Source organism: Pongo abelii, chromosome 19 (assembly GCF_028885655.2).
Source record: "Pongo abelii isolate AG06213 chromosome 19, NHGRI_mPonAbe1-v2.0_pri, whole genome shotgun sequence".
Classification (NCBI taxonomy): Eukaryota; Metazoa; Chordata; class Mammalia; order Primates; family Hominidae; genus Pongo; species Pongo abelii.
The window spans coordinates 69096752-69123580 of record NC_072004.2 but is presented as its reverse complement, the minus strand read 5'-3'; the positions used below and the strand labels follow the sequence as shown (position 1 = coordinate 69123580).

Sequence of the window (26829 nt, the reverse complement as noted above, 5' to 3'; positions counted from 1 at the left end):
AACACTGAATCACAGAATGAAAAAATTATTCCCTTTCCTATCCTCAGTAACTTAAGAAAAAAGTCGTTTAAAAAATTTTTTCAAAGAGATGGAGTCTCACTCTGTCACACAGGCTGAACTACAGTGGCACAATCACGGCTCACTGTAGCTTCCAACTCCTGGGCTCAAGTGATCCTCCTGCCTCAACCTTCCAAGTAGCTGGGATTATAGGTATGTGCCACCATGCCCAGCACTATACACTCTTTGAATAAAAAAGAGGGAGATTGGCTAGGCACGGTGGCTCACGCCTGTAATCCTAGCACTTTGGATTTAGAAGATTTAGAAGTGTTAGAGAGCTGGCACCAAATAAGAATTCCTCCTGTCAGGCACAGTGGTGGCTCCAGCCTGTAATCCCAGCTCCTCTGGAGGCTGAAGTGGGAGCATCACTTGAGTCTAGGAATCGAGATCAGCTTAACCAATATATTTAGACCCTGACCAACATATTGAGACCCATTTCAAGAAAAATAAAATGTATCTAGTTAGTGTTTAATAATGTCATATTTAGGCAGGGCGCGGTGGCTCACGCCTGTAATCCCAGCACTTTTGGAGGCCGAGGCAGGCAGATCATGAGGTCAGGAGATTGAGACCATCTTGGCCAACATGGTAAAACCCCATCTCTACTAAAAAATATAAAAAATTAGCCGGGCATGGTGGCACATGCCTGTAATCCCAGCTACTTGGGAGGCTGAGGCAGGGGAATCGCTTGAACCTGGGAGGTAGAGGTTGCAATGAGCTGAGATCGCACCACAGCACTCCAGCCTGGGGACAGAGCAAGACCCCATCTCAAAAAAAAAAAAAAAAAGTCATTTTTAGTTTCCATTCTATTTATGGCAAGTAATACTGATTCTCTTTAATAGCTTTACTGATACAATTTACTTGCCGTGCAATTCAGCCATCAAAAGGCCTACAATTCAATCATTTTTAGTATATTCACAAAGTTGTTCACCCATCGATACAATCAATTTTAGCACAATTTCATCACACCAAACTGAAACTCCATACCCATTGGCAGTCAACTTCCTATTTCCTCCCAACCTACCCATCTCTAGGCAACCACCAATCTACTTTCTGTCTCTATTGATTTGCCTATTATAGAAATTTCCTATAAATGGAATGATATATGTGGTCTTTTGTGACTGGCTTTTTTCACTTAGCATACTGTTTTCAAAGTCTATCCATGTTTTAGATCTTAACAGTACTTCTTTTTAATTTTTTTTTGGAGATGGAGTCTCACTCTGTCACCCAGGCTGGAGTGCAGTGGTGCAATCTTGGCTCACTGCAACCTCCGCCCCCCCGTTCAAGCGATTCTCCTGCCTCAGCCTCCCAAGTAGCTGGGACTACAGGCACGTGCCACCACGCCCAGCTAATTTTTTGTATTTTTAGTTAAAATTGCGTTTCACTGTGTTAGCCAGGATGGTCTCAATCTCCTGACCTCGTGATCTGCCCACCTCAGCCTCCCAAAGTGCTTGGATTACAGGCATGAGCCACCATGTGTAGCCAGTACTTCCTTTTTATGGCCAAACAATGTTCCACTGTGTGGATATACCATACTTTATCTATTCGTCATCATCACGTAATGGATATGTTTTGATTCTCTGCCCTGCTTTTTTTTTGAGACAGAGTCTCACTCTGTTGCCCAAGTTGGAGTGCAGTAGTGCAATCTTGGCTTACTGCAGCCTCCAAATCCTGGGTTCTCAGCCTCCTGAATAGTTGGGATTACAGATGTGCAACACCACACCCAGCTAATTTTTTACTTTTAGTAATTTTTGTATTTTTAGGGTTTTGTGATGTTGGCCAGGCTGGTCTCCAACTCTTGGCCTCAAATGATCTGGCCACCTTGGCCTCTCAAAGTCCTGGGATTACAGGCATGAGGCACCATGCCCAGCCTCCCCCATGTTTTGACTGGTATGAATAACGGCTACTATGAACATTCACCTACAAGATTTTGTCCAGGTGTGGTGGCTCACACCTGTAATCCCAGCACTTTGGGAAGCCGAGGTGGGCAGATCACTTGAGGTCAGGAGTTAGAGACCAGCCTGGCCAACATGGTGAAACCTCCTCTCTACTAAAAATACAAAAAATTAACCGGGTGTGGTGGTGTGTGCCTGTAATCCCAGCTACTTGGGAGGCTGAGGCACAAGAATCGCTTGAACCAGGTGGATGAAGGTTGCAGTGAGCCAAGAGCACAGCACTGTACTCCAGCCTGGAAGACAGAGCAAGACTCTGTCTCAAAACAAAACAAAATAAAAAGCCATTCATGGGCAATATTTTGTATTGATGTATGCTTTCATTTCTCTTGGGAGTGTATACCCAGGAGTAGAATTGCTGGGTCATATGGTAACTAAGTTTAACCTTTTGAGGAACTGCCAGACTATTTTCCAAAGCATTGCTTTTCTTTCCTTTTTCTTCCTTTTTTTTTTTGTGAGACAGTGTCTTATTGTGTTTCCCAGGCTGGTCTCAAACTCCTGGGCTCAAGCAATCCTCCTACCTCAGCCTCCCAAAGTGCTGGGATTACAGGCATGAGCCACTGTGCTCTGCTTAATTTTATTTTATTTATTTATTTATTTATTTATTTATTTATTTTGAGGTGGAGTCTGGCTCTGTCACCCAGGCTGGAGTATAGTGGTACAATCTCAGCTCACTGCAACCTCTGCCTCCTGGGTTCAAACGATTCTCCTGCCTAGCCTCCCAAGTACCCGGGATTACAGGCGCTCACCGCTACGCCCAGCTAATTTTTTTTTGTATTTTTAGTAGAGATGGGGTTTCGCCATGTTGGCCAGGCTGGTCTTGGACTCCTGACCTCAAGTGATCCACCCGTCTCGGCCTCCCAAAGTGCTGGGATTACAGGCGTGAGCCACCGCGCCCGGCCCTCTTTTATTTTTTGAAACGGGTTCTCGCTCTGTTGCCCAGGCTGGAGTGCAGTGATATGATCTTGGATCACTGCAACCTCTGCCTCCTGGGCTCAGGCAATCTCTCACCTCAGCCTCCTGAGTAGCTGGGACTACAGGCACATGCCACTATGTCCTGCTAATTTTTGTATTTTTTGAGAAACGGGGTTCCACCATGTTACCCAGGCTGGTCTCCAACTCCTGGGCTCAAGTGATTCACCTGCCTCGGCCTCCCAAAGTGCTGGGACTACAGGAGTGAGCCTGCTTTTCTTTTAAGTAAACTTTATTCAAATACATTTAAGTAAATATTTAATAAGTATTTTGTTTCTTTCTTTCTTTCTCTTTTTTTTTTTTTCTGAGACAGAGTTTTGCTCTTGTTGCCCAGGCTGGAGTGCAATGGCGCTTATCTTGGCTCACCACAACCTCTGCCTCCTGGGTTCAAGTGATTCTCCTGCCTCAGCCTCCAGAGTAGCTGGGATTATAGGCATGTGCCACCACGCCCGGCTAATTTTGTATTTTTAGTAGAGACGGGGTTTCTCCATGTTGGTCAGGCTGGTCTCAAACTCCCGACCTCAGGTGATCCGCCCGCCTCAGCCTCCCAAAGTGCTGGGATTACAGGCATGAGCCACCGAGCCCAGCCTGTTTCTTTCTTTCTTTTTTTTTTTTTGAGACAGAGTTTCACTCTTGTTACCCAGGCTATAGTGCAGTGGTGCCATCTTGGCTCACTGCAACCTCCACCTCCTAGGGTCAGGCGATTCTCCTGCCTCAGCCTCCCAAGTAGCTGGGATTACAGGCACCTGCCACCATGCCCGGCTAATTTTTGTATTTTTAGTAGGATGGGGTTTTGCGATGTTGGCCAGGCTGGTCTCAAACTCCCAACATCAGGTGATCTACCCGCCTGCTTCGGCCTCCCAAAGTGCTGGGATTACAGTAGTGAGCCACCACGCCCAGCAATAAGTATTTTTAAAAAGCCATAAGAACTAATAAGTGAATTTAGCAAGCCTGTAAAATAGGTTACTATACAAAAGCATGTTCTTATCTATTAGTAGCAAACAATTGGAAAATTAAAATTTTTAAATTTTATTTAAAATAGCATCACAGGCTGGGTGCCTGTAATCCTTGCATTTTGGGAGGCCAAGGTAGGCGGATCACCTGAGATCAGGGGTTCCAGACCAGCCTGGCCAACACGGTGAAATCCCATCTCTACTACAAATACAAAAATTAGTAGGTCATGGTGGCGTATGACTGTAATTCCAGCTACTCGGGAGGCTGAGGTAGGAGAATCGCTTGAATCCAGGAGGCGGAGGTTGCAGTGAGCCGAGTTCATGCCACAGCACTCTAGCCTGGGCAACAGAGTGAGATTCGGTCTCGAAATAAATAAATAAATAAATAAATAAATAGCATCACAAAAAATACAACATTTAGAATAAATTTAACAAAAGATGTGCAAAACTTCTATTCTGAAAATTACAAAACAGGTCGGGCGCAGTGGCTCACACCTGTAATCCCGGCACTTTAGGAGGCCGAGGCAGGAGGATTGCTTGAGTCCAGGAGTTTGAGACAAGCCTTGCAAGATGGCAAAACCCTGTTGCTGCAAAAATAAAAATAGCCAGGCGCGGTGGCTCATGTCTGTAATCCCAACACTTTGGGAGGCCAAGGCGGGGAGATCACTTGAAGTCGGAATTTGAGACCAGCCTGAGCAACATGGTGAAACCCCGTCTCTACAAAAAATACAAAAATTAGCCGGGTGGGTGGCGGGCGCCTGTAATCCCAGCGACTTGAGAGGCTGAGGCAGGAGAATCGCTGTCCGGGAGGCGGAGGTTGCAGTCAGCTTCGACCGCAGCCTGGGAGAGCAAAACTCCTCAAAAAACAAAAAAAAAGAGAGAAGAAGAAAAAAAAAGAAAAGAAAAACATGCCAAAAACACATAGTGACTGAAGGGAAAGGAATCTGCCAGCTTCCCACTACGGGAAAATCTGCCACTGTGGAAGCTGGCAGATTTTAAAGGTTTGGCGCACGGAAGCCGATGGAATTTCGATTTGATGGTTTCTATTTAGCTTCGTAAAATAGGCCTGGCATAAGGGGATTTGCTGTGAGTCAAGGTCTGAGGAAAGTGCCAGTTTGCAAAGACGTTTTGGAAAACTGGAGTGTGGGGGTGTGTGCAGGGTGAGGGGAGGAGGCCTAGTCTGGTCCACCTTAGGTCTAACAGCGAGTGCGTGGAGCTTTGAGCCAGATGCCCTGGTGAGCTACCATGGCAACGCAGCCGTGGGCACAGGCCCACGCAACTCATCACTGAACAGAGCTGTGGCGTTTCAACAGAGTTTGGGACATCAGGCAAGGTGACGACCCGAAGCAGCCAAAATGAGACCTCGACAGCAGAGGCCTCGACAGCGGAGCCTGGAACTTTCAAAATCTCAAGTGACGCCAATGTCACAAAGCGCAACCGAGCCCTGTACGTCATCGTTCCGCGACGCCGACGCGGTGAGATGACGCCCTCCCGGAAGTGGCCTCTAGAGCGGTGGTGAAACTGGCAGTTGACGGCTCCTGGGACTAGATCCCGCCAGGTGGCCCCTGAACTATTTCTCTGCGTTTTCTCTTGATCCTCCCGAAATCTTCCAGATTCGCGTAGTGAGGAATCGTCTCCACCGTCATGGGGGGCGGAGACCTGGTGAGTGGAGGGAGGCCTGCGCGGGGGAGGACTGAGGCCGGGACGGAAATTGGCAGGGGGTGGGGGTAGAGGAAGGAGTGGATAACCATGGCAACGCAGCTTTGCTTTCGCGGGGAGGAGGCCGTTGCCCTGAAGAGGGGATGGATCCTTAGGGCAATGGAGGGATGGGACTGAGATTTAGGAAAGTCCGAGGTGTGTCGCGAACAGTGACAGGTGGTGTTTGCGTGTTTGTTGACTGCGGCTCTACCGGCTGTAAATTCTGGGAAGACCGGGGAGGGGGCGGATGGAGCCATGGCTAGGAAAGGAGGTAGATATTGAGGACGTGTCACCACGCTTTGTTTTGTATATCTTGTCTTGCCACACACCTCTCTTCCTTGGGTGAGAGTTCAGAGTCATGTCCTGAACTGAAGTAGGGGTGGTTTGTGCCCCATTCTCCCTACCCTTAGCCGTGCCCTGGGGTCGTTTTTTATTTTTTTATTTTTTTGAGACGGAGTTTCTTTCTTGTTGCCCAGGCTGGAGTGCCATGGCGGGATCTCGGCTCACCGCAACCTTTCCCTCCTGGGTTCAAGCGATTCTCCTGCCTCAGCCTCCCGAGTAGCTGGGATTACAGGCATGCGTCACCACACCCGGCTAATTTTGTATTTTTAGTAGAGACAGCGTTTCTCCATATTGGTCAGGCTGGTCTCGATTTGCCGACCTCAAGTGATCCGCCCGCCTCGGCCTCCCAGACTGCTGGGATTACAAGCGTTAGACACAGCGCCTGGCCCTGGGGTCTTTTTTAAGCCTGAAGGGATCTTCCTGTCCATCTTTCTGACTTCCGCACCTCCTTCAGTGCTGGATTCTGATGTGTAGTGGCAGAGCTTGCTTTTGAATTCATACTACTTAATATAAGTTATGTGGCAATGTCTCTTAAACGGAAACGTTCATTTGTAAAGCGCTAAGGCCCCAAATAGGGTAAATGTACCAAGAGCATGGGGCAAGGTTGGGAAAATGCTACCCTCCCGAAAGTGGAGCTAATTGAACCAGCAAGTAGATCAGCTTAGCCGCCTGCCCAGTAAACCTATTAGTCTGTCATGTGTTCTCAATTACAGTGAGTGCCGGGACTCCATCCAGTTTCACCCAATTTAGTGTATTCTTCAGATAACTGCATTTAAGGACAGGAAAGCTCTAATCCAGGGTTTCTCACCGTTAGCACTCTTGACAGTTTGGCCTAGATAATTCTTTGGGGGTGTGTGGTAGTGGTGGTAGTTGGGCTGTCCTGTGCATTGTAGAATGTTTAGCAGCACCCCTGGCCTCTAGCCACTAGACTGGAGCTATCCACTAACACCTGTCTCCACCAGTTGTGACAGCCAAAAATGACTCCAGAAGATTTTGTCCCTGGGGAGCAAAATAATCTATGCTTGAGGCAGGGAGGACAAGATGGGAAGGGTTAGAGGGAGAAAGAGGGAGGGAGTGAGGGAGGAAGGACGGAAGGATGGACGGATGGTCGGACCAACTGACGGACTGACCCACAACCACCCAACTGAATGACCTGACGAAGGGGAGAGGCAGGACAAGGAGGGGAATAGAAAAGGAAGAAAAGGGAGCTCTCATTGACCGAACATTTTCCACATGCCAAGTACCTTGTGGACATGATCTTATTTTCTTAACTGGTCTCCTGGTCTCAATCCTGGCCCTCTCCAGTCCATTCTCTCTTTTTTTTTTTAAGATGGAGTCTCGGCCAGGTGCGGTGGCTCATGCCTGTAATCCCAGCACTTTGGGAGGCCAAGGCGGGTGGGTCACGAGGTCAGGAGTTTAAGACCAGCCTGGCCAAGATGGTGAAACCCCGTCTCTACTAAAAATACAAAAATTAGCTGGGAGCGGTGGCGGGTGCCTGTAATTCCAGCTACTTGGGAGGCTGAGGCAGGAGAATTGCTTGAACCCAGGAGGTGGAGGTTGCAGTGAGCTGAGATTGCACCACTGCACTCTAGCCTGGGTGACAGAGCAAGACCTTGTCTCAAAAAAAAAAAAAAAAAGTTAAAAAAAAGGTGGAGTCAGGCTGGGCGTGGTGGCTAACGCCTGTAATCCCAGCACTTTGAGAGGCTGAGGCGGGCAGATCACGAGGTCAGGAGATTGAGACCATCATGGCTAACATGGTGAAACCCGTCTCTATTAAAAATACAAAAAAAAATTAGCTGGGCTTGGTGGCGGATGTCTGTAGTCCCAGCTACTCAGGAGGCTGAGGCAGGAGAATGGCGTGAACCCGGAAGGTGGAGCTTGCAGTGAGCGGAGATTGCGCCACTGCACTCCAGCCTGGGCATCATCTCAAAAAAAAAAAAAAAAAAATTTGGCCAGGCATGGCGGCGCATGCCTGTAATCCCTTTACATGGCTTATAAGGCCCTTATTCTGCTCCTTTCTCACTTGGCTTCTTCTTGTGTCCCTGCCCCATCAGCTTGCCACATCTCCAGCCACACTGAATTATTCCTGCTATGTTCTTTCTCACCACCGGGACTGCACTTGTCTGTACTGTTCCCCTCTGTTTGGAAATCTACCCCCCTCATCTCCTCTTCACACATCACCAGGCTAGTTTACAATTGTCTTTAGATATTACTTACTCTGGGGAACATTTCATTATTGGGAAAGTGAACCAAAGCAGTATCTGATGGGGAGGAGAGAGAGAAGTGTTCTTTGGGGGTGAATGGGGAGATCAGAACCAAGGAGAGATTCCTGGGAAGGAAAGTTGAAAGAGATTCTGGGTGGGTTGTAAACCATGCAAGTTTAGGACAGGTGAAGTAGACCAAGCTAAGGTAGGTTGAGTTCCAAAGAATGAATGTCCATGCCAGGCACGGTAACTCATGCCTGTAATCCCAGCACTTTGAGAAGCCAAGGCAGGCAGATCACCTGAGGTCAAGAGTTCGAGACCAGCCTGACCAACATGGAGAAACCCCATCTCTACTAAAAATACAAAATTAGCCGAGCGTGGTGGCGCATGCCTGTAATCCCAGCTACTCAGGAGGCTGAGGCAGGAGAATCACTTGAACCCAGGAGGCAGAGGTTGCCGTGACCCGAGATCCTGCCATTGTACTCCAGCCTAGGCAAGAAGAGTGAAACTCCGTCTCAAGAAACAAAAAAGGCCGGGCACGGCGGCTCACCCCTGTAATCCCAGCAGTTTGGGAGGCCACCACGGGCAGATCATGAGGTCAGGCGTTTGAGACCAGCCTGGCCAATGTGGTGAAACCCCATCTCTACTAAAAAATACAAAAATTAGCCAGGCATGGTGGCGCGTGCCTATAGTCCCAGCTACTCGGGAGGCTGAGGCAGGAGAATTGCTGGAACCTGGGAGGCGGAGGGTGCAGTCAGCCAAGATCGCTGCACTCCAGCCTGGGTGACAGCGTAAGACTCTGTTTTTAAAAAAAAAAAAAAAAAAAGAATGAATGTCCAGTGTCAGAAGTGCATGAGTTCTGTTCTCTTTCAAAATATGTGCCTTCCTGCTCATTACTGCATTCCTCTTGCCTTGTCATCACCAACTCCGATTTAGGTATGGCTAGTGGAAGGATGACTTGTATGCTTTTAAGGTTAAAACTTAAAATTGAATTGAAGTTTAAGGTTAAAACTTAAACTTCCTGAATTGAAGGGAATTCAGGAAGGACCCGTTCTATCCCGAAGCTTTCTTGTTCTTGTTATTGTTGTTTTGAGACGGAGTCTTGCTCTGTCGCCCAGGCTGTAGTGCAGCAGCGCAGTCTCGGCTCACTGCAACCTCCGCCTCCTGGTTCAAGCGATTCTCCTGCCTCAGCCTTCTGAATAGCCGGGACTACAGGTGCACCTGCCACCACGCCCAGCTAATTTTTGTATTTTCAGTAGAGACGTTTCATCATGTTGGCCAGGCTGGTCTAAAACTCCTGACCTCAAGTGATCTGCCCGCCTCCGCCTCCCAAAGTGCTAGGATTACAGGTGTGAGCCACTGCGCCCGACCTGTCCTGAAGCTTTATACACTTGAACAACCTCCCCTTCCCCTCTAGATGTGTGAGAGATTATTGGAAGAAAACCTTGCCATTGTTGAAGACATCTTGCCCTCACACGCCTGCCTTGGGTATGGAAGGGTGGGTGAGGCAGGGCTAGTTATACCCACCACTCAGTCACCCCCCGAATTATCATCACCTTCTTTTTATTTACCACAGAATCTGAAGAAGAGCTGGCACCCGCAGACCCTCAGGAATGTGGAGAAAGTGTGGAAGGCCGAGCAGAAGCATGAGGCTGAGCGGAAGAAGATTGAGGAGCTTCAGCGGGAGCTGCGAGAAGAGAGAGCCCGGGAAGAGATGCAGCGCTATGCGGAGGATGTTGGGGCCGTCAAGTAAGTGAGGAGTTGGGGGTGTGCTGGTGTGTAGGGAATTGCAGAGCTGTCCTGAGATGCATCATCCAGTTGTTGTATAATAGCTGAGTGCTTAAGGGCATGGGTTTTAAGGCCAGACTAACCTGGATTCTAAGGTTGGCTTTGCATGTACTAGCTGTGGAACTGTGATCAAATTTGAGAGACTTGGTTACTTCAGTAGGACCAGGGAGTAATAATACCCAACGCCTTCTTAAGGTTTGTTGAGAATCAAAGGAGATAACACGTAAGGACTTGCTGTAAGCCAAGCTCACGGTAGATGGCTGATAACCGTGATGGAGGATGGTTGCTCTACCCTGCTTCTCAGTACATGTTGAGGACACAGTCCTTCCTTTGTTAATGTATTTCAGGCTTGCTTGGGTTGGGGGGACAGGGGGCAGGGAGTGAGGTCCCATGAGAGAAGGTGGATGGTATGCTTGTCAATAAAAGCCGAGTGATTATGGCCAATCCCACTAGATTTTACCCTGCTTCAATTTCCTGTTGTATAATATACGAGTAGTAGATAATAACTACCCCATCCATCTCATAAAAGGTGATGGGAGTAAATATGTTTGAGAAAATAAAAAGCATACAATATGCAGTGTATTCTTAAGTCAGAATAAAATAAAATAACAGATAGACTAAAATTGGGGACCAGGTGCGGTGGTTCATGCCTGTAATCGCTGCATTTTGGGAGGCTGAGAAATCACTTGAGCCCAGGAGTTTGAGACCAGTCTGGGTAATGTAGTGAGGCTCCATCTCTGTTTAAAAATATATAGGCTGAGTGTGGCGGCTTATGCCTATAATCCCAGCACTTTGTGAGACTGGGGCAGGCAGATCACTTGAGGCCAGGAGTTCTAGACCAGTCTGTAGTAGGAACCCATCTCTACAAAAAAATAGAAAAAAATTAGCCAGGTGCGGTGGCTCACGCCTGTAATCCCAGCACTTTGGAAGGCCGAGGCGGGCAGATCACTTGAGGTCAGGAGTTCGAGACCAGCCTGACCACCAACATGGTAAAACCCTGTCTCTATTAAAATACAAAAATTAGCTGGGTGTGGTGGTGATCCCAGCTACTCAGGAGGCTGAGGCCGGAGAATTGCTTGAACCCGGGAGGCAGAAGTTTCAGTGAGCTGATATCATGCCACTGCACTCCAGCCTGGGCGACAGAGTGAGACTCCATCTCAAAAAAACAAACAAACAAAAAAATAGAGGCCGGGTGCAGTGGCTCATGCCTGTAATCCTAGCACTTTGGGAGGCCGAGGTGGGCGGATCACCTGAGGTCAGGATTTCGAGACCAGCCTGGCCAACACGGTGAAACCCCATCTCTACTAAAAAAAAAATTAACTGGGCATGGTAGTGTGCATTTGTAGTCCTAGCTACTCGGGAAGCTAAGGCAAGAGAATCGCTTGAACCCAGAAGGTGGAGGTTGCAGTGAGCTGAGATTGCGCCAGTGCACTCCAGCCTGGCAACAGAGCAAGACTCCATCTCAAAAAAAAAAAAAAAAAAATTAGCCAGATGTGGTGGCACATGCCTGTAATCCCAGCTACTCGGGAGGCTGAGGCAGGAGAATCACTTGAACTCGGGAGTTGGAAGTTGCAGTGAGCTGAGATCACGCCATTGCACTCCAGCCTGGGTGACAGAGTACGAGTTCGTCTCAAAAAAAAGAAAGGAAAAGTTAGCTGGGCATGGTGGCATGTGCCTGTAGTCCCAGCTACTTGGGAGGCTGAGGTAGGAGATTGCTTGAGCCCAGGAGTTCAAGGCTACAGTGAGCTATGATTTTGCCACTGACTTCGGCCTGGGTGACAGAGTGAGACTTTGCCTCTAAGTAAATAAATAAATAAATAATTAAGTAAAAATTGATTTTAGACTGAATACCCATTAGTCATAAGCCGAGGTACTATCCAAAGGTAAAAATTGTTTTGACATTTTTATTCACCAAAGCATTACACATCATGTGCTCAATTTATCAGAAATTTGAGCTTTTGTGGAGTCTGATTAATAAGGTCAGAGTACACATGCACAACTGTAGAGAAAGGAGCCAGCATTGTTGCAGACTTATGCCTGCTTGTCTGTCATGAATGGGGGAAGGTGATTTTATATGTTTTGTTTTGTTTTGTTTTGTTTTGCCCTATCACATGTTCTACAATATTGTAAAACACTAAGATCAGCATTTGGTTCCCTCCGCCCCTTCTCTTTTTGGTCTTTACTGCTGATGTATTTAGATGACTTAAGTATTCATCTGTTTGTTTTGTATAGTTCTTTTTTTTTTTGAGACGGAGTCTTGCTCTTTTGCCCAGGCTGGAGTGCAGAGGCGCGATCTCGGCTCACTGCAAGCTCTGCCTCCCAGGTTCACACCATTCTCCTGCCTCAGCCTCCTGAGTAGCTGGGACTACAGGCGCCCGCTACCACGCCTGGCTAATTTTTTGTATTTTTAGTAGAGACGGGGTTTCACTGTGTTAGCCAGGATGGTCTCGATCTTCTGACCTCATGATCCGCCCGCCTCGGCCTCCCAAAGTGCTGGGATTACAGGCGTGAGCCACCGCACCCGGCCTGTTTTGTATAGTTCTTTACATGGTGTCATTTTTTTAATTTATCTTATAAAATGCCACTAAAAAACTGTTTACTATTTAACGGTTCATTTCTGTGGTTCAGATAATGTTTTCTGTGTTTGTAATGCATCTCTCTTAGAACAAAGAAGACCTTTAATACACATATTATTAGGGCTTACCAAGTCACTCTTTGCAACAGTGTTTCTTTAGTATGTACTGATGATGATAGAAAATTGCATTTCCCAGACACCAGTCTATGCTGGTGTTTTTCAACCCTTGCACTTTAGAAGGAGCTTGGAAGGGCTGGGAATGGTGTCTCACGCCTGTAATCCCAGGACTTTGGAAGGCCGAGGTGGGCCGATCACCTGAACTCGGCAGTTTGAGACCAGCCTGACCAACATGGTAAAACCCCGTCTCTACTAAAAAAAATACAGAATTAGCTGGGCGTGGTGGTGGGCGCCTGTAGTCCCAGCTACTCAGGAGGCTGAGGCAGGAGAATCGCTTGAACCCAGGAGGCGGAGGTTGCGGTGAGCCGAGATTGCACCACAGCACTCCAGCCCGGGCAACGAGCGAAACTCCAACACACACACACACACACACACACAAGGTAGATGGGAGCAAGTCCCACCTGAGCAGATTTCCTCTGAAGAGAAGGGAGTGTGGGAGGCAAAGGCATATATGTGTTTTATTTATTTATTATTGTTATTATTTTATTTTATTTATTTTGAGATGATGTCTTGCTCTATCGCCCAAGCTGAAGTGCAGTGGCGCGTGATCTCGGCTCACTGCAATGTCTGCCTCCTGAGTTCAAGCGATTCTCCTGCCTCAGCCTCCCGAGTAGCTGGGACTACAGGTGCACTGCACCATGCCCAACTAATTTTTGTATTTTTATTAGAGACGGAGTTTCACCATGCTGGCCAGGCTGGTCTTGAACTCCTGACCCCGTGATCCTCCTGCCTCGGCCTCCCAAAGTGCTTGGATGACAGGCGTGAGCCACCGCGCCTGGCCTTATTTATTATTAATTAATTCATCAATTTATTTATTGAGACAGGATCTTGGTCTGTTACCCTGGCTGGAGTGCAGTGGCACAATCACTGCTCACTACAGTCTTGACCTCCTGGGCTCAAGCGATCCTCCCACCTCAGCCTCACCCAGCCTTTTTTTTATTTTTTAAGACAGGGTCCAGCTGGGCATGGTGACTTATGCCTGTAATCTCAGCACTTGGGAGGCAAGGCCGATGGATTACTTGAGGTCAGGAGTTCAAGACCAGCCTGGCCGACATGGTGAAACCCCGTCTCTACTAAAAATACAAAAACGTAGCCAAGTGTGGTGGTGTGTGTCTATAGTCCCAGCTACTCGGGAGGCTGAGGCGGGAGAATCGCTTGAACCTGGGAGGTGGAGGTTGCAGTGAGCCGAGATCGTGTCATTGGACTCCAGCCTGGGTGACAGAGCAAGACTGCGTCTCAGAAAAAAAAAAAAAAAAAGACAGGGTCTGGCTCTGTCACCCAGGCTGGAATGCAGTTGTGTGATCTTGGCTCACTGCAACCTCCACCTCCTGGGCTGAAGTCATCCTCCCACTTCAGCCTCAAGTAGCTGGGACCACAGGCACACACCACCACATCTGGCTAATTTTTGTATTTTTTGTAGAGACAGGCTTTTACCATGTTGCCGAGGCTGTTCTTGAACTCCTGAGCTCAATGCATCTCCCATCTTGACCTCCCAAAGTGCTGGGATTATAGGCATGAGCCACCATGTAGAGACGGGGTCTCACTATGTTGCCCAGACTGGTCTTGACCTCCTGAGCTCAAGTGATCCTCCTGCCTGGGCCTTCCAAAGTGCTGAGATTACAGACGTCAGCCACCATGCCCAGCTAATATACACGTGTTTTGTTTGTTTGTTTGTTTGTTTTTTGAGATGGAGTCTCGCTCTGTCACCCAGGCTGGAGTCCAGTGGCACGATCTCGACTTACTGCAACCTCCATCTCCCAGGTTCAAGCGATTCTTCTCCCTTAGCCTCCTGAGTAGCTGGGATTACATCTGCACGCCACCATGCCTGGCTAATTTTTTTCTTTTCTTTTTTTTTTGAGACGGAGTCTCACTGTCATCCAAGCTGGAGTGCAGTGGTGTGGTCTTGGCTCACTGCAAGCTCCACCTCCCGGGTTCACGCCATTCTCCTGCCTTAGCCTCCCGAGTAGCTGGGACTACAGGCGCCCGCCACCACGCCCGGCTAATTTTTTTATAGTTTTAGTAGAGATGGGGTTTCACCGTGTTAGCCAGGATGGTCTTGATCTTCTGACGTCGTGATCGGCCTGCCTCGGCCTCCCAAAGTGCTGGAATTACAGGCGTGAGCCACCGCGCCCGGCCACGCCTGGCTAATTTTTGTATTTTTAGTAGAGACAGGGTTTGACCATATTGGCCAGGCTGGTCTCGAACTCCTGACCTTGTGATCTGCCTGCCTCGGCCTCCCAAAGTGTTGGGATTACAGGCATGAGCTACCATGCCCGGCCAATATACACATGTTTTAAAAGCTCCCTGGGTGATTCTTATGCTCAGCTTCAATTGAGAACTTGTTCTATATCGTTAATGGTAGCAACAACAAAGATCCATAGATCATTTTGCTTTTAGAAGCTTTGCCCCCAACTATGTCCTCATTTAAAAACAGTAATAATGAGAGATAGCAGTTACTAGCTCCACTTTATTTATTTATATATTTATTTTTTGAGACAGAGTTGCACTCTGTCACCCAGGCTGGAGTGCAGTGATGTGATCATGGCTCACTGCACCCTTGACCCGAGCTCAAGGGATCCTCCTGCCTTAGCCTCCTGAGTAGCTGGGACTACAGGTGTGTACCACCACACCTGGCTAATTTTTTATTTTTTTGTAGAGATGAGGTCTTTTTATTTTTCCCAGGCTTGTCTCAATCTCCTGGGCTCAAGTGATCCTCCTGCTTTGGCCTCTCAAACTCTGAGATTATAGGTGTAGACATGAGCCACTGTACCCACCCTATTTTTTATTTTTTTTGAGATGGGGTCTTGCTTTGTTGCCCAGGCTAGTGTGTACAATCATAGTTCAATAGTTCAATACAGGCTTAACCCTTGGACTTAAGTGATCCTCCTGCCTCAGCCTCCAGAGTAGCTGGGACTACAGGCATTTTTTGTAGAGGTGGGGTCTTGCTATGTTGCCCAGGCTATAGCTCCATTTTAGAGATGAGGATACAGAGGTGCACAGAAGGAACTAGCCCAGAGTTATCCAGAGGCCAAATCCTGTGGCTCTGGATCTCAGCTATGTGATATGTTCTCTCATGAGTGGGCATGAGTGGGCCTGATATTAGTTGAATCCTTTTAAAACTAGATAGAGGCTAGGGGCAGTGGCTCATGCCTTTAATCCCAGCATTTTGGGAGGCTGAGGTGGGTGGATCACTTGAGGTCAGGAGTTCGAGACTAGCCTGGCCAACATGGTGAAACCCCATCTCTACTGAAAATAATGAAAATTATCGACGGGCGCAGTGGCTCACGCCTGTAATCCCAGCACTTTGGGAGGCCGAGGCTGGCGGATCATGAGGTCAGGAGTTCGAGACCAGCCTGACCAAGGTTTTAGTAAGAAACCCTGTCTCTTACTAAAAATACAAAAATTAGCCGGGCGTGGTGGCGCACAGCTATAATCCCAGCTACTCTGGAGGCTGAGGCAGGAGAATCGCTTGAACCTGTGAGGCGGAGGTTGCAGTGAGCTGAGATTGTGCCATTGTACTCCAGCCTGGGCGACAGAGTAAGACTCCATCTCAAAAAAAAAAAAAAAAAAAAAGACTAGCTAGAGCCATGCAGTTACTACTTTATAGAGGTTTCCATCTTCCTTTTTTTTTTTTTGAGATGGAGTCTGGCTCTATCACCCAGGCTGGAGTGCAGCGGTGTGATCTTGGCTCACTGCAACCTCTGCCTCCCGGGTTTAAGCGATTCTTCTGCCTCAGCCTACTGAGTAGCTGGGATTACAGGCGTGCACCACCATGTTGGGCTAACTTTCATATTTTTGTAGAGACAGTTTTGCCATGTTGGCCAGGCTGGTCTCAAATTCCTGACCTCAAGCCTGCCTGGGCCTCCCAAAGTGTTGGGGTTACAGGCATGAGCCACCCCACCTGACCCCATCTTCATTTTTCCCATCCGTTTGTATTTGACCCTGTTGTGTTTCCCCTGGAAATCTGTTGTTCCTTTGACTGCAGGTTCCTGGTCCTCCTGACTTTATACATGATTCCTTCTCTTAATTTTTTTGAGACGGAGTCTTAATCTGTTGTCCAGGCTAGAGTGCAATGGCATGATCTCGGCTCACTGCAATCTCTGCCTCCTGGGCTCAAGGGATTCTCCTGCCTCAGCCTCCTGAGTAGCTGGGACTATAGGCACGCGCCACCACGCCCGGCTAATTTTTGTATTTTTAGTAGAGACAAGGTTTTACCATGCTGGCCAGGCTGTTCTCTAATTCCTGACCTCGGGTAATCCGCCTACCTTGGCCTCCCAAAGTGCTGGGATTACAGGTGTCAGCCACAGCGCCCGGCTGGTTTTATTTTTGTTATTTTTTTTTTTTATTTTTTGAGATGGAGTCTCTGTCGCCCAGGCTGGAGTGCAGTGGTGCGATCTTGGCTCACTGCAACCTCTGCCTCCTGGGTTCAAGCGGTTCTCTTGCCTTAACCTCCTGAGTAGCTAGGATTAAAGATGCACATCACCACGCCTGGCTAATTTTAGTATTTTAAGTAGAGACGGAGGCCGGGCGCGGTGGCTCACGCCTGTAATCCTAGCACTTTGGGAGGCCGAGGCGGGCAGATCACGAGGTCAGGAGATCGAGACCATCCTGGCTAACACGGTGAAACCCCGTCTCTACTAAAAATACAAAAAATTAGCCGGGCGCGGTGGCAGGCACCTATAGTTCCAGCTACTCGGGAGGCTGAGGCAGGAGAATGGCGTGAACCCAGGAGGCGGAGCTTGAAGTGAGCCAAGATAGCACCACTGCAGTCCGGCCTGGGCGAAAGAGCGAGACTCCGTCTCAAAAAAAAAAAAAAAGTGTAGAGACGGGGTTTCACCATGTTGGTCAGGCTGGTCTTGAACTCCTGACCTCGTGATCTGCCCGCTTCAGCCTCCCAAAGTGCTGGGATTACAGGCGTGAGCCACTGCGCCTGGCCTATTATTTATTATTATTATTTTTTGAGGCAGAGTCTTGCTCTGTCTCCCAGGCTGGAGTGCAGTGGTACGATCTCAGCTCACTGCAGCCTCCGCCTCCCAGGTTCAAGCAATTCTCCTGCTTCAGTCTGATGAGTAGCTGGGATTACAGGCGTGTGCCACCATGCCTGGCTAATTATTATTATTATTATTTTTGTTTTGTGACAGAGTCTCGCTCTGTTGCCAGGCTTGAGTGAAGTGGTGTGATCTCAGCTCACTGTAACCTCTGCCTCTTTGGATTCAAGCGATTCTCCTGCCTCAGCCTCCCGAGTAGCTGGGACTACAGGCGCATGCCACCAGGCCCAGCTAATTTTTGTATTTTTAGTAGAGACGGGGTTTCACCATGTTGGCCTGGATGGCCTCGGTCTCTTGACCTCATGATCTGCCCATCTTGGCCTCCCAAAGTGCTGGGATTACAGGCGTGAGTCACCGTGCCTGGCCTAATTTTTTTGTATTTTTAGTAGAGACGGCATTTCACCATGTTGGCCAGGCTGGTCTCGAACTCCTGACCTCAAGTGATCTGCCCGCCTAGGCCTCCCAAAGTGCTGGGATTACAGGTGTGAGCCACAGCGCTGGCCCCATGTTCAATTCTTTCTTTTTTTTTTTTTTTGAGACTGAGTCTCGCGCTGTCACCCGCGTTGGGGTACAATGGCGTGATCTCAGCACATTGCAACCTCCACTTCTCGGGTTCAAGCGATTCTCCTCCCTCAGCCTCCCGAGTAGCTGGGACTACAGGCGTGTACCACCACGCCTGGCTAGTTTTTTGTATTTTTAGTAGAGATGGGGTTTCACTATGTTAGCAAGGCTGGTCTTGATCTCCTGACCTCGTGATCAGCCTGTCTTGGCCTCCCAAAGTTCTAGAATTACAGGTGTGAGCCACCGCACCCAGCTGATCAATTCTTAATTATAGACTACAGTGTTTCTCAGACTCATTTTTTTAATATGAAAAAAAAAATTCTAAAGGGTCTTGGGGCCAGGCGCAGTTGCTCACGCCTGTAATCCCAGCACTTTGGGAGGCCAAGGCTGGCAGATCACGGGGTCAGGAGATCGACCAGCCTGGCCAACATGGTGAAACCTCGTCTCTACTAAAAGTACAAAAAATTAGCCAGTCTTGGTGACACATGCCTATAGTCCCAGCTATTTGGGAGGCTGAGGCAGGAGAATAACTTGAACCTGGGAGGCAGAGGTTGCCGTGAGCCGAGATCGCTCCACTGCACTCCAGCCTGGGCAACAGAGTGAGACTCCGTCTGGGGAAAAAAAAAAAAAAAAAAAAAAAAAAAAGGGTCATGGCCCTCCAGTGTTGGTTTAAATTATTCTTACTAAAAATGTCCAAGCATGCAACTAGGAAAACATTCTTTATGCTCACAGTTGTTATATAACCTCAAAAACAAGTATACACATTTAAAAAGTCATATTCAGGTTGAGCATGGTGGCTCACCCTTGTAATCCCAGCACTTTGGGAGGCTGAGGCAGGAGGATCACTTGAGGCCAGTAGTTTGAGACCAGCCTGGGCAACATAGCAAGTCCTATCTGTTTAAAAATTGAAAAAATAAAAAATCAGCAAGGCATGGTGGTGCATCCCTGTAGTCTCAGCTACTTGGGAGGCTGAGGCAGGAGGATTTGTTGAGCCCAGGAATTCAAGGCTGCAGTGAGCCATGATCGCACCACTGCATTCCAGCCTGGGTGACAGAGTGAGACCCTGTGTCTAAAAAAAAAAAAAAGAACAAAAAAGTCATATTCAAAAAGCATTAAATTTCAGGTTATAGATAATACTGTCGATGAAAGTACTTTCCTGCTTGCAGTGTGAATGTAATATTGGCTGCTTCCACGCATGCTCTTATGAATTTAGCCTGCCTTTACTGTCTGTGGTATGAGGGTTCCACTTTCTCACCACTTTTTTCTCCCAGAACCGCAGGGAAATGTTTGTGTGGCATGATGCTGTGACTTAATTTGGCCCCTAGATGGCTGAGACCAGGGTTTATTCACTTGTGAATCCTAGGTAGTTACTTAATGATTCACGTATTCAATGTTTGGCTCTTTTGGCTTGAAAGTGTCACTTATTCAGTTACCTCTGATTTTTTCCCATCATCCCCTCGAATGTGTAGTGTTACCGCTGGTGTCTGTGTGCCCACGAGCACCAAGATGCACAATCAATGCAACTGCGTATGTGGTCACTGAAATAATTCTTGATGGTAAGATGGTGGTGTAGAATGTGCTTATTCATTGTTTTAGGTCATCTTGGAAATGAAAGCATAATATAAAGACTCTGTAAAGGAGACTCGAGAAACTCTGAGCCAAGATCCACGCCCCGTGTTGAGGAACACTGGTTTTCCTTATAAATTGCTTTATGTGTGTGAATATTATCTCTCCATTCACTCGTAAGCCTCATGAGGACAAGCACCATTTATTTATTTATTTATTTATTTATTTGAGACAAGGTCTGGCTCCATCACCCAGGCTGGAGTGCAGTGGCGTGATCTTACTGCAACCTCTGCCTCCCAGGTGCAAGTGATTTTCCTGCCTCACCCTTCCAAGTAGGTGGGATTACAGGCGTCCACCACCGTGCCTGCTAATGTTTTGTATTTTTAGTAGAGATGGGGTTTCATCATGTTGGCCAGGCTGGTCTCGAACTCCTGACCTCAAGTGATCCGCCCGCTTCGGCCTTCCAAAGTGGTGGGATTACAGGCATGAGCCACTGCATGCAACCCACACTGTTTCTTCATGCTGGCCACATGGGGTGCTGTGTTTATCTCATGGTAGGTGCCACTAGAATGAATTCTTGGATCAGCTGTGGTTCTCTCTCCCTTGTGTTCAGGTTTTATGTGTAGGTTTGCAGAAGTCTGCTTTTTTTTTTTTTTTTTTTTTTTGAGATGGAGTTTCGCTCTTGTTGCCCAGGCTGGAGTGCAATGGCGCGATCTCGGCTCACTGCAACCTCCACCTCCCAGGTTCAAGCGATTCTCCTGCCTCAGCCTCCTGAGTAGCTGGGATTATAGGCATGCACCACCACACCCGGCTAATTTTGTATTTTTAGTACAGACAGGGTTTCTCCATGTTGAGGCTGGTCTCGAACTCCTGACCTCAGGTGATCCGCCCGTCTCGGCCTCCCAAAGTGCTGGGATTACAAACGTGAGCCACTGCGCCCGGCAGAAGTCTGCTTTTTAAAGAAATTGTATTTCTTTTTCTTCCCTTGAACCAGGAAAAAAGAAGAAAAGTTGGACTGGATGTACCAGGGTCCTGGTGGGATGGTGAACCGTGATGAGTACCTGCTGGGGCGCCCCATTGACAAATATGTTTTTGAGAAGATGGAGGAGAAGGAGGCAGGCTGCTCTTCTGAAACAGGACTTCTCCCAGGCTCTATCTTTGCCCCATCAGGTGCCAATTCCCTTCTTGACATGGCTAGCAAGATCCGGGAGGACCCACTCTTCATCATCAGGTACTAATGGGGGGCTGGGAAGGGGGTTTGTTACAGATGCTTTGAGATCCTGCTAAGGCCATTGATTCTCTTGCTTTACAGTTTTCTCTTTGCTTTTTTTTTTTTTTTTTGAGACGGAGTCTCGCTCTGTCGCCCAGGCTGAAGTGCAGTGGCGCGACCTTGGCTCACTAGAAGCTCCGTCTCCCAGGTTCACGCCATCCTCCTGCCTCAGCCTTCCAAGTAGCTGGGATTACAGGCACCCACCACCACGCCCGGCTAATTTTTGTTGTATTTTTTAGCAGAGACAGGGTTTCACCATGTTAGCCAGGATGGTCCCGATCTCCTGACCTCGTGATCCGCCCGCCTCGGCCTCCCAAAGTGCTGGGATTACAGGCGTGAACCACCGCGCCTGGCCTTCCCTTTGCTTTTATCTGCCATATAAAGAATTTGTTTCCATTTGGACTTCCTGATGCTGGGAAGGAGGCTCTATTAAGGGTGCCTGCCTGACCTAGGCCATATGCAAAGATACTGGCCAATGCACCAGCCCAGCTTTATTCATTTACCTTTGGCCCTTAAACAAAAATAGGAGTCAGAAACAAGGTGAAAAAGATTGTCACCTTCTTAGAAGCTTGGGAATGTGCGTAGTGCTGGCCAAGTGGGTGAACAGGCCTTCTTACCCCCACCTCTTTTTTCAGGTGGGGAGGGGAAGGGAAGCAGAACTCTTCAAAACAAAACTTGCGGATCTTACTTTTAACCCTAGTATGTAATATTAGAGTTGCAGTTTGGGTGCTAAATGAAGATAGACTGTGCATATTATTATTTATTTTAGTTTAATTTGCATTTTAATTCTAGTATATAAGATTCAACATCGAAATATGTTTATTTTTTATTTACAGTTTTTTTCTTTTCTTTTTTTTTTTGAGATGGAGTCTCGCTCTGTCACCCAGCCTGGAGTATAGTGGTGTGATCTTGGCTCACTGCAACCTCCCCCTCCCAGGTTCAAACGATTCCCCTGCCTCAGCCTCCCAAATAGTTGGGATTACAGGTGCCCACCACCACGCCCAGCTAATTTTTGTATTTTTATTAGAGATGGGGTTTCGCTATGTTGGCCAGGCTGGTCTCGAACTCCTGACCTCAGGTCATCTGCCCACCTCGGCCTCCCTAAGTGCTGGGATTACAGGCATAAGCCACTGCGCCCAGCCTATTTACAGTTTTTCTTTTGCAAATTCTCTTTAAAGTTATTTATCTTAACCATATCCTGGAAAAAAGAAAATAAAAAATGTTATTTATCAAAGATATTATATAGGTTGCAAATATTTTGTCCCATTTTATTAGTGTCTTAGTTTATTGTGGTAAAATATACGTAACATAGAATGTCCCATTTTAAGCATTTTCGTACGCACAGTTCAGTGTATTAAATACATTCACAGTGTTGCCAGGCGCAGTGGCTCGCTCCTGAATCCCAGCACTCTGGGAGGCCAAGGTGGGTGGATCACGAGCTCAGGAGATCAAGACCATCCTGGCTAACATGATGAAAACCCGTCTCTACTAAAAATACAAAAAATTAGCCGGGCGTGGTGGCGGGCTCCTGTAGTCCCAGCTACTCGGGAGGCTGAGGCAGGAGAATGGCGTGAACTGAGGCGGAGCTTGCAGTGAGCCGAGATTGCGCCACTGCACTCCAGCCTGGGCGACAGAGCGAGACTCTGTCTCAAAAACAAAATAAAAATAAAAAATAAAAATAAATAAATAAATACAGTCACAGTGTTGTGCAACCATCACCACAGCCTGTCTCCAGAACTCTTTCGCCATTCTGAATTGAAACTCTATACCCATCAAAAAACAACTCACGGCCAGAAGCGGTGGCTCACGCCTGTAATCCCAGCACTTCAGGATCCTGAGGTGGGCGGATCATGAGGTCAGGAGATTGAGACCATCCTGGCTAACACGGTGAAACCCCGTCTCTACTAAAAATACAAAAAATTAGCCAGGTGTGGTGGCCGGCGCCTATAGTCCCAGCTACTTGGGAGGCTGAGGCAGGAGAATGGCATGAACCCGGGAGGAGGAGTTTGCAGTGAGCTGAGATTGTGCCACTGCACTCCAGCCTGGGCAAAAGAGCGAGACTCCGTCTGAAAAAAAAAAAAACAACTGACAGCTGGGTATGGTGGATCACACTGTAATCCCAGCACTTTGGGAGGCTGAGACGGGTGGATTGCTTGAGCCCAGGAAATTGAGACCAGCCTGAGCAACATGGTGAAACCCCATCTCTATAAGAAGTATAAAAATGAGCTGGGCATGGTGGCGGGTGCCTATAGTCCCAGCTACTTGGGAAGCTGACGTGGGAGTATCACTTGAGCCCAGGGGGTCAAGGCTGCAGTGAGCCATGATCATGCCACTGCACTGCAGCCTGGATGACTGAGCATGACTCTTTTTTTTTTTTTTGAGACAGTCTCTTATATTTGGGGGAGATTTTTGGCTTTGACACCATCATGTAGTTTTTTATTTATTTATTTTTTTTGAGACAGGGTCTTACTCTGTCACCCAGACTGGAGTGCAGTGGCACAATCTCAGCTCACTGCAACCTCCGCCTCCTGGGTTTAAGTTATTCTCCCACCTCAGCCTCCCAAGTAGCTAGGACTGCAGCTGCATGCTGCTACCACGCCCGGCTAATTTTTGTTTTTATTTTTATTTTTGGTAGAGATGAGGTTTCACCATGTTGGCGAGGCTGGTCTTGAACTTCTGACCTCAAGTGATCCGCCTGCCCCAGCCTCCCAAAGTGTTAGGATTACAGGCGTGAGATGAGCCACTGCACCCAGCCCCATCATCGTGTAGATTTTTTTTTTTGAGACAGAGTCTTGCTCTGTTGCCCAGGCTGGAGTGCAGTGGCACGATCTTGGCTCACTGCAATCTCCGCCTCCCAGGTTCAAGCGATTCTCCTCCCTCAGCCTCCCAAGTAGCTGGGATTACAGGTGCACACCACCACACCCAGCTAATCATGTAGATTTTAACATGGGCCAGTTTGTATGTATATGTTTGGAGAAAAGGTTACTCCATAGACTTTGGAGAAAAGAAATAGTCGTGAATTTTATAATTATCTCTCTTTAGGAAGAAGGAGGAGGAGAAAAAACGAGAGGTGTTAAATAATCCAGTGAAAATGAAGAAAATCAAAGAATTGGTAAGTAGTATATCAGATAAGCACCAAGAGCATCTTTTAGCCATATAACGTGAGAACCTCTCTCCATTTACTCTCAGCTTACCAGGGGAAAAACAGAATGGGCTCTAAAATTTTGTCTTTTAGAGACCATGTTGTGGCTATTTTATGTAATCATTTTTTTGTTTTTGAGACGGAGTTTCAATCTTGTTGCCCAGGCTGGAGTGCAATGGCGTGATCTCAGCTCACCGCAACCTCCGCCTCCCAGGTTCAAGCGATTCTCCTGCCTCAGCCTCCCTAGTAGCTGGGATTACAGGCATGTGCCACCACGCCCGGCTAATTTTGTATTTTTAGTAGAGACGGGGTTTATTCATATTGGTCAGGTTGGTTATTTTATGTAATCTTAATTTATTAAGCTTAATTAAGCTTGATTTTAGTTGAAAGTCTTTTGGGTGGGAGAATGCACCATGTGATGTCGTTTTTCCAGAAAAAGAGTGTGGGCTAAGCCTGTGGAAAGCATTACCATGCAGTGTGTTCAGGAGGTCGGAGTATGCCCTTGGTCGTGGTATAAAGCTTCTAGGGGCCGGGTGCAGTGGCTTACGCCTATAATCCCAGCATTTTGGGAGGCCGAGGCAGGTGGATCACCTGAGGTCGGGAGTTCAAGACCAGCCTGACCAACATGGAGAAACCCTGTCTCTACTAAAAGTTCAAAATTAGCTGGGGTGGTGGTGCATGCCTGTAATCCCAGCTACTCGGGAGGATGAGGCAGGAGAATTGCTTGAACCCGGGAGACGGAGTTTGCGGTGAGCCAAGATTGTGCCATTGCACTCCAGCCTGGGCAATAAGAGCAAAACTCCGTCTCAAAAAAAAAAAAAAAAAGCTTCTAGGGCCCACTTACCATTCACACGACATATTATGTAATTGTGTCTCAGATCAGTTGGTAAGGAAAATTAAAGATTGACCTTGTAGTTCCTGACTGCTTTCAGTGGATGGGAGTTCCTTTGACACAGAATGGAAACTCCTAGGCAGTGGTTTTGGTGACTGTTTAAAAACACAAATTCTTAGTCTCACCTACCAGATACCAGTTCAGTAGTTGGGGTTGTTAGTGCATGGCCAGGGTTAAGACCCTTCCCCTGGTGTGTTGACAGGGAACCCCTGTAATGTCCTGGACTTCTGTAGACCCACAGGCATGGAGTCAGGCAGTTTGTGCATGAGCCACGCCCCTCAAAGGAGACTGACAGGTGGCTCAGTAATCTTTTTTTTTTTTGAGACGGAGTCTCGCTCTGTCGCCCAAGCTGGAGTGCAGTGGTGCAGCGGCACAATCTTAGCTCACTGCAAACTCCGCCTCCCAGGTTCATGCCATTCTCCTGCCTCAGCCTCCTGAGTGGCTGGGACTACAGGCGCCTGCTACCGTGCCCAGCTAATTTTTTGTATTTTTAGTAGTGATGGTGTTTCACCGTGTTAGCCAGGATGGTCTCCTTCTCCTGACGTTGTGATCTGCCTGCCTTGGCCTCCCAAAGTGCTGGGATTACAGGTATGAGCCACCCCGCCTGGGCTTTTTGTTTTTTTTTTAATGAGATGGAGTCTCACTCTGTCGCCAAGGCTGCTGGAGTGCAGTGGCGTGATCTCGGCTCACTGCAACCTCTGCCTCCTGGGTTCTAGCGATTCTTCTGCCTCAGCCTCCTGAGTAGCTGCAACTACAGGCACACACCACCACACCCAGCTAATTTTTGTATTTTTAGTAGAGATGGGCTTTCACCATATTGGCCAAGCTGGTCTCGAACTCCTGACCTTGTGATCCTCCCACCTCAGCCTCTCAAAGTGCTGGGATTACAGGCGTGAGCCACCATGCCCAGCCAGTAATTTTTTTTTTTTTTTGAGACACAGTTTCACTGTGTCACCCAGGCTAGAGTGCAGTGGCACAATCTCGGCCCACTGCAACCTCTGCCTCCTGGTTCAGGTGATTCTTGTATCTCAGCCTCTCAAGTAGCTGGTATTACAGGTGCCCACCACCACACCCAGCTAATTTTTGTATTTTTAGTAGAGATGGGGTTTGCCATGTCGGCCAGGCTAGTCTCGAACTCCGGACCTCAAGTGATGATCTGCTCCACTCAGCCTCCCAAAGTGCTGGGATTACAGGCATGAGCCACTGCACTGGCTGGTCTCAGTAATCTTGTGTGCTTGTGTTCTTGGCATTTTCCAGTTGCAAATGAGTCTGGAAAAAAAGGAGAAGAAGAAAAAGAAGGAGAAGAAAAAGAAGCACAAGAAACATAAGCACAGAAGCTCGAGTAGTGATCGTTCCAGCAGCGAGGATGAGCACAGTGCGGGGAGGTGAGCATGTGGCGACTGGCCTCCCTTCTCGTTGATTCACTTGCTCATTCACTCATTCATTCCACAGACATGAACACCTGCCCTGTGCTGGAAGCTGCCAGGTACTGGGCATTCAATGATGAACACTTGAACATGGGCCCTGTGCCCACAGAGCTTGCCATCTAATGCTAGAGTTCCTTGGAGATGCTAAATGTGAGTGGGTGTCTTGGTCATGCTGCTGGAGAGAGACCCTTAATAATGCTGACTTTAG

General features: G+C 47.9%; 1 protein-coding gene across 1 annotated transcript in view; it reads left to right on the top strand.

Moving 5' to 3' along the window:
• Positions 1-4759: 4759 nt before the first annotated feature.
• The window catches only part of CWC25 (CWC25 spliceosome associated protein homolog), a 30840-nt gene continuing 8770 nt past the window's right edge, over positions 4760-26829 (top strand). The window contains exons 1-5 of the mRNA XM_002827663.5: positions 4760-5593; positions 9752-9924; positions 20885-21121; positions 24203-24272; positions 26452-26579. Of these exons, the coding sequence (XP_002827709.1) occupies positions 5576-5593; positions 9752-9924; positions 20885-21121; positions 24203-24272; positions 26452-26579 (626 nt within the window). The 5' untranslated portion in view covers positions 4760-5575. The remainder of the gene's footprint in view (positions 5594-9751; positions 9925-20884; positions 21122-24202; positions 24273-26451; positions 26580-26829) is intronic.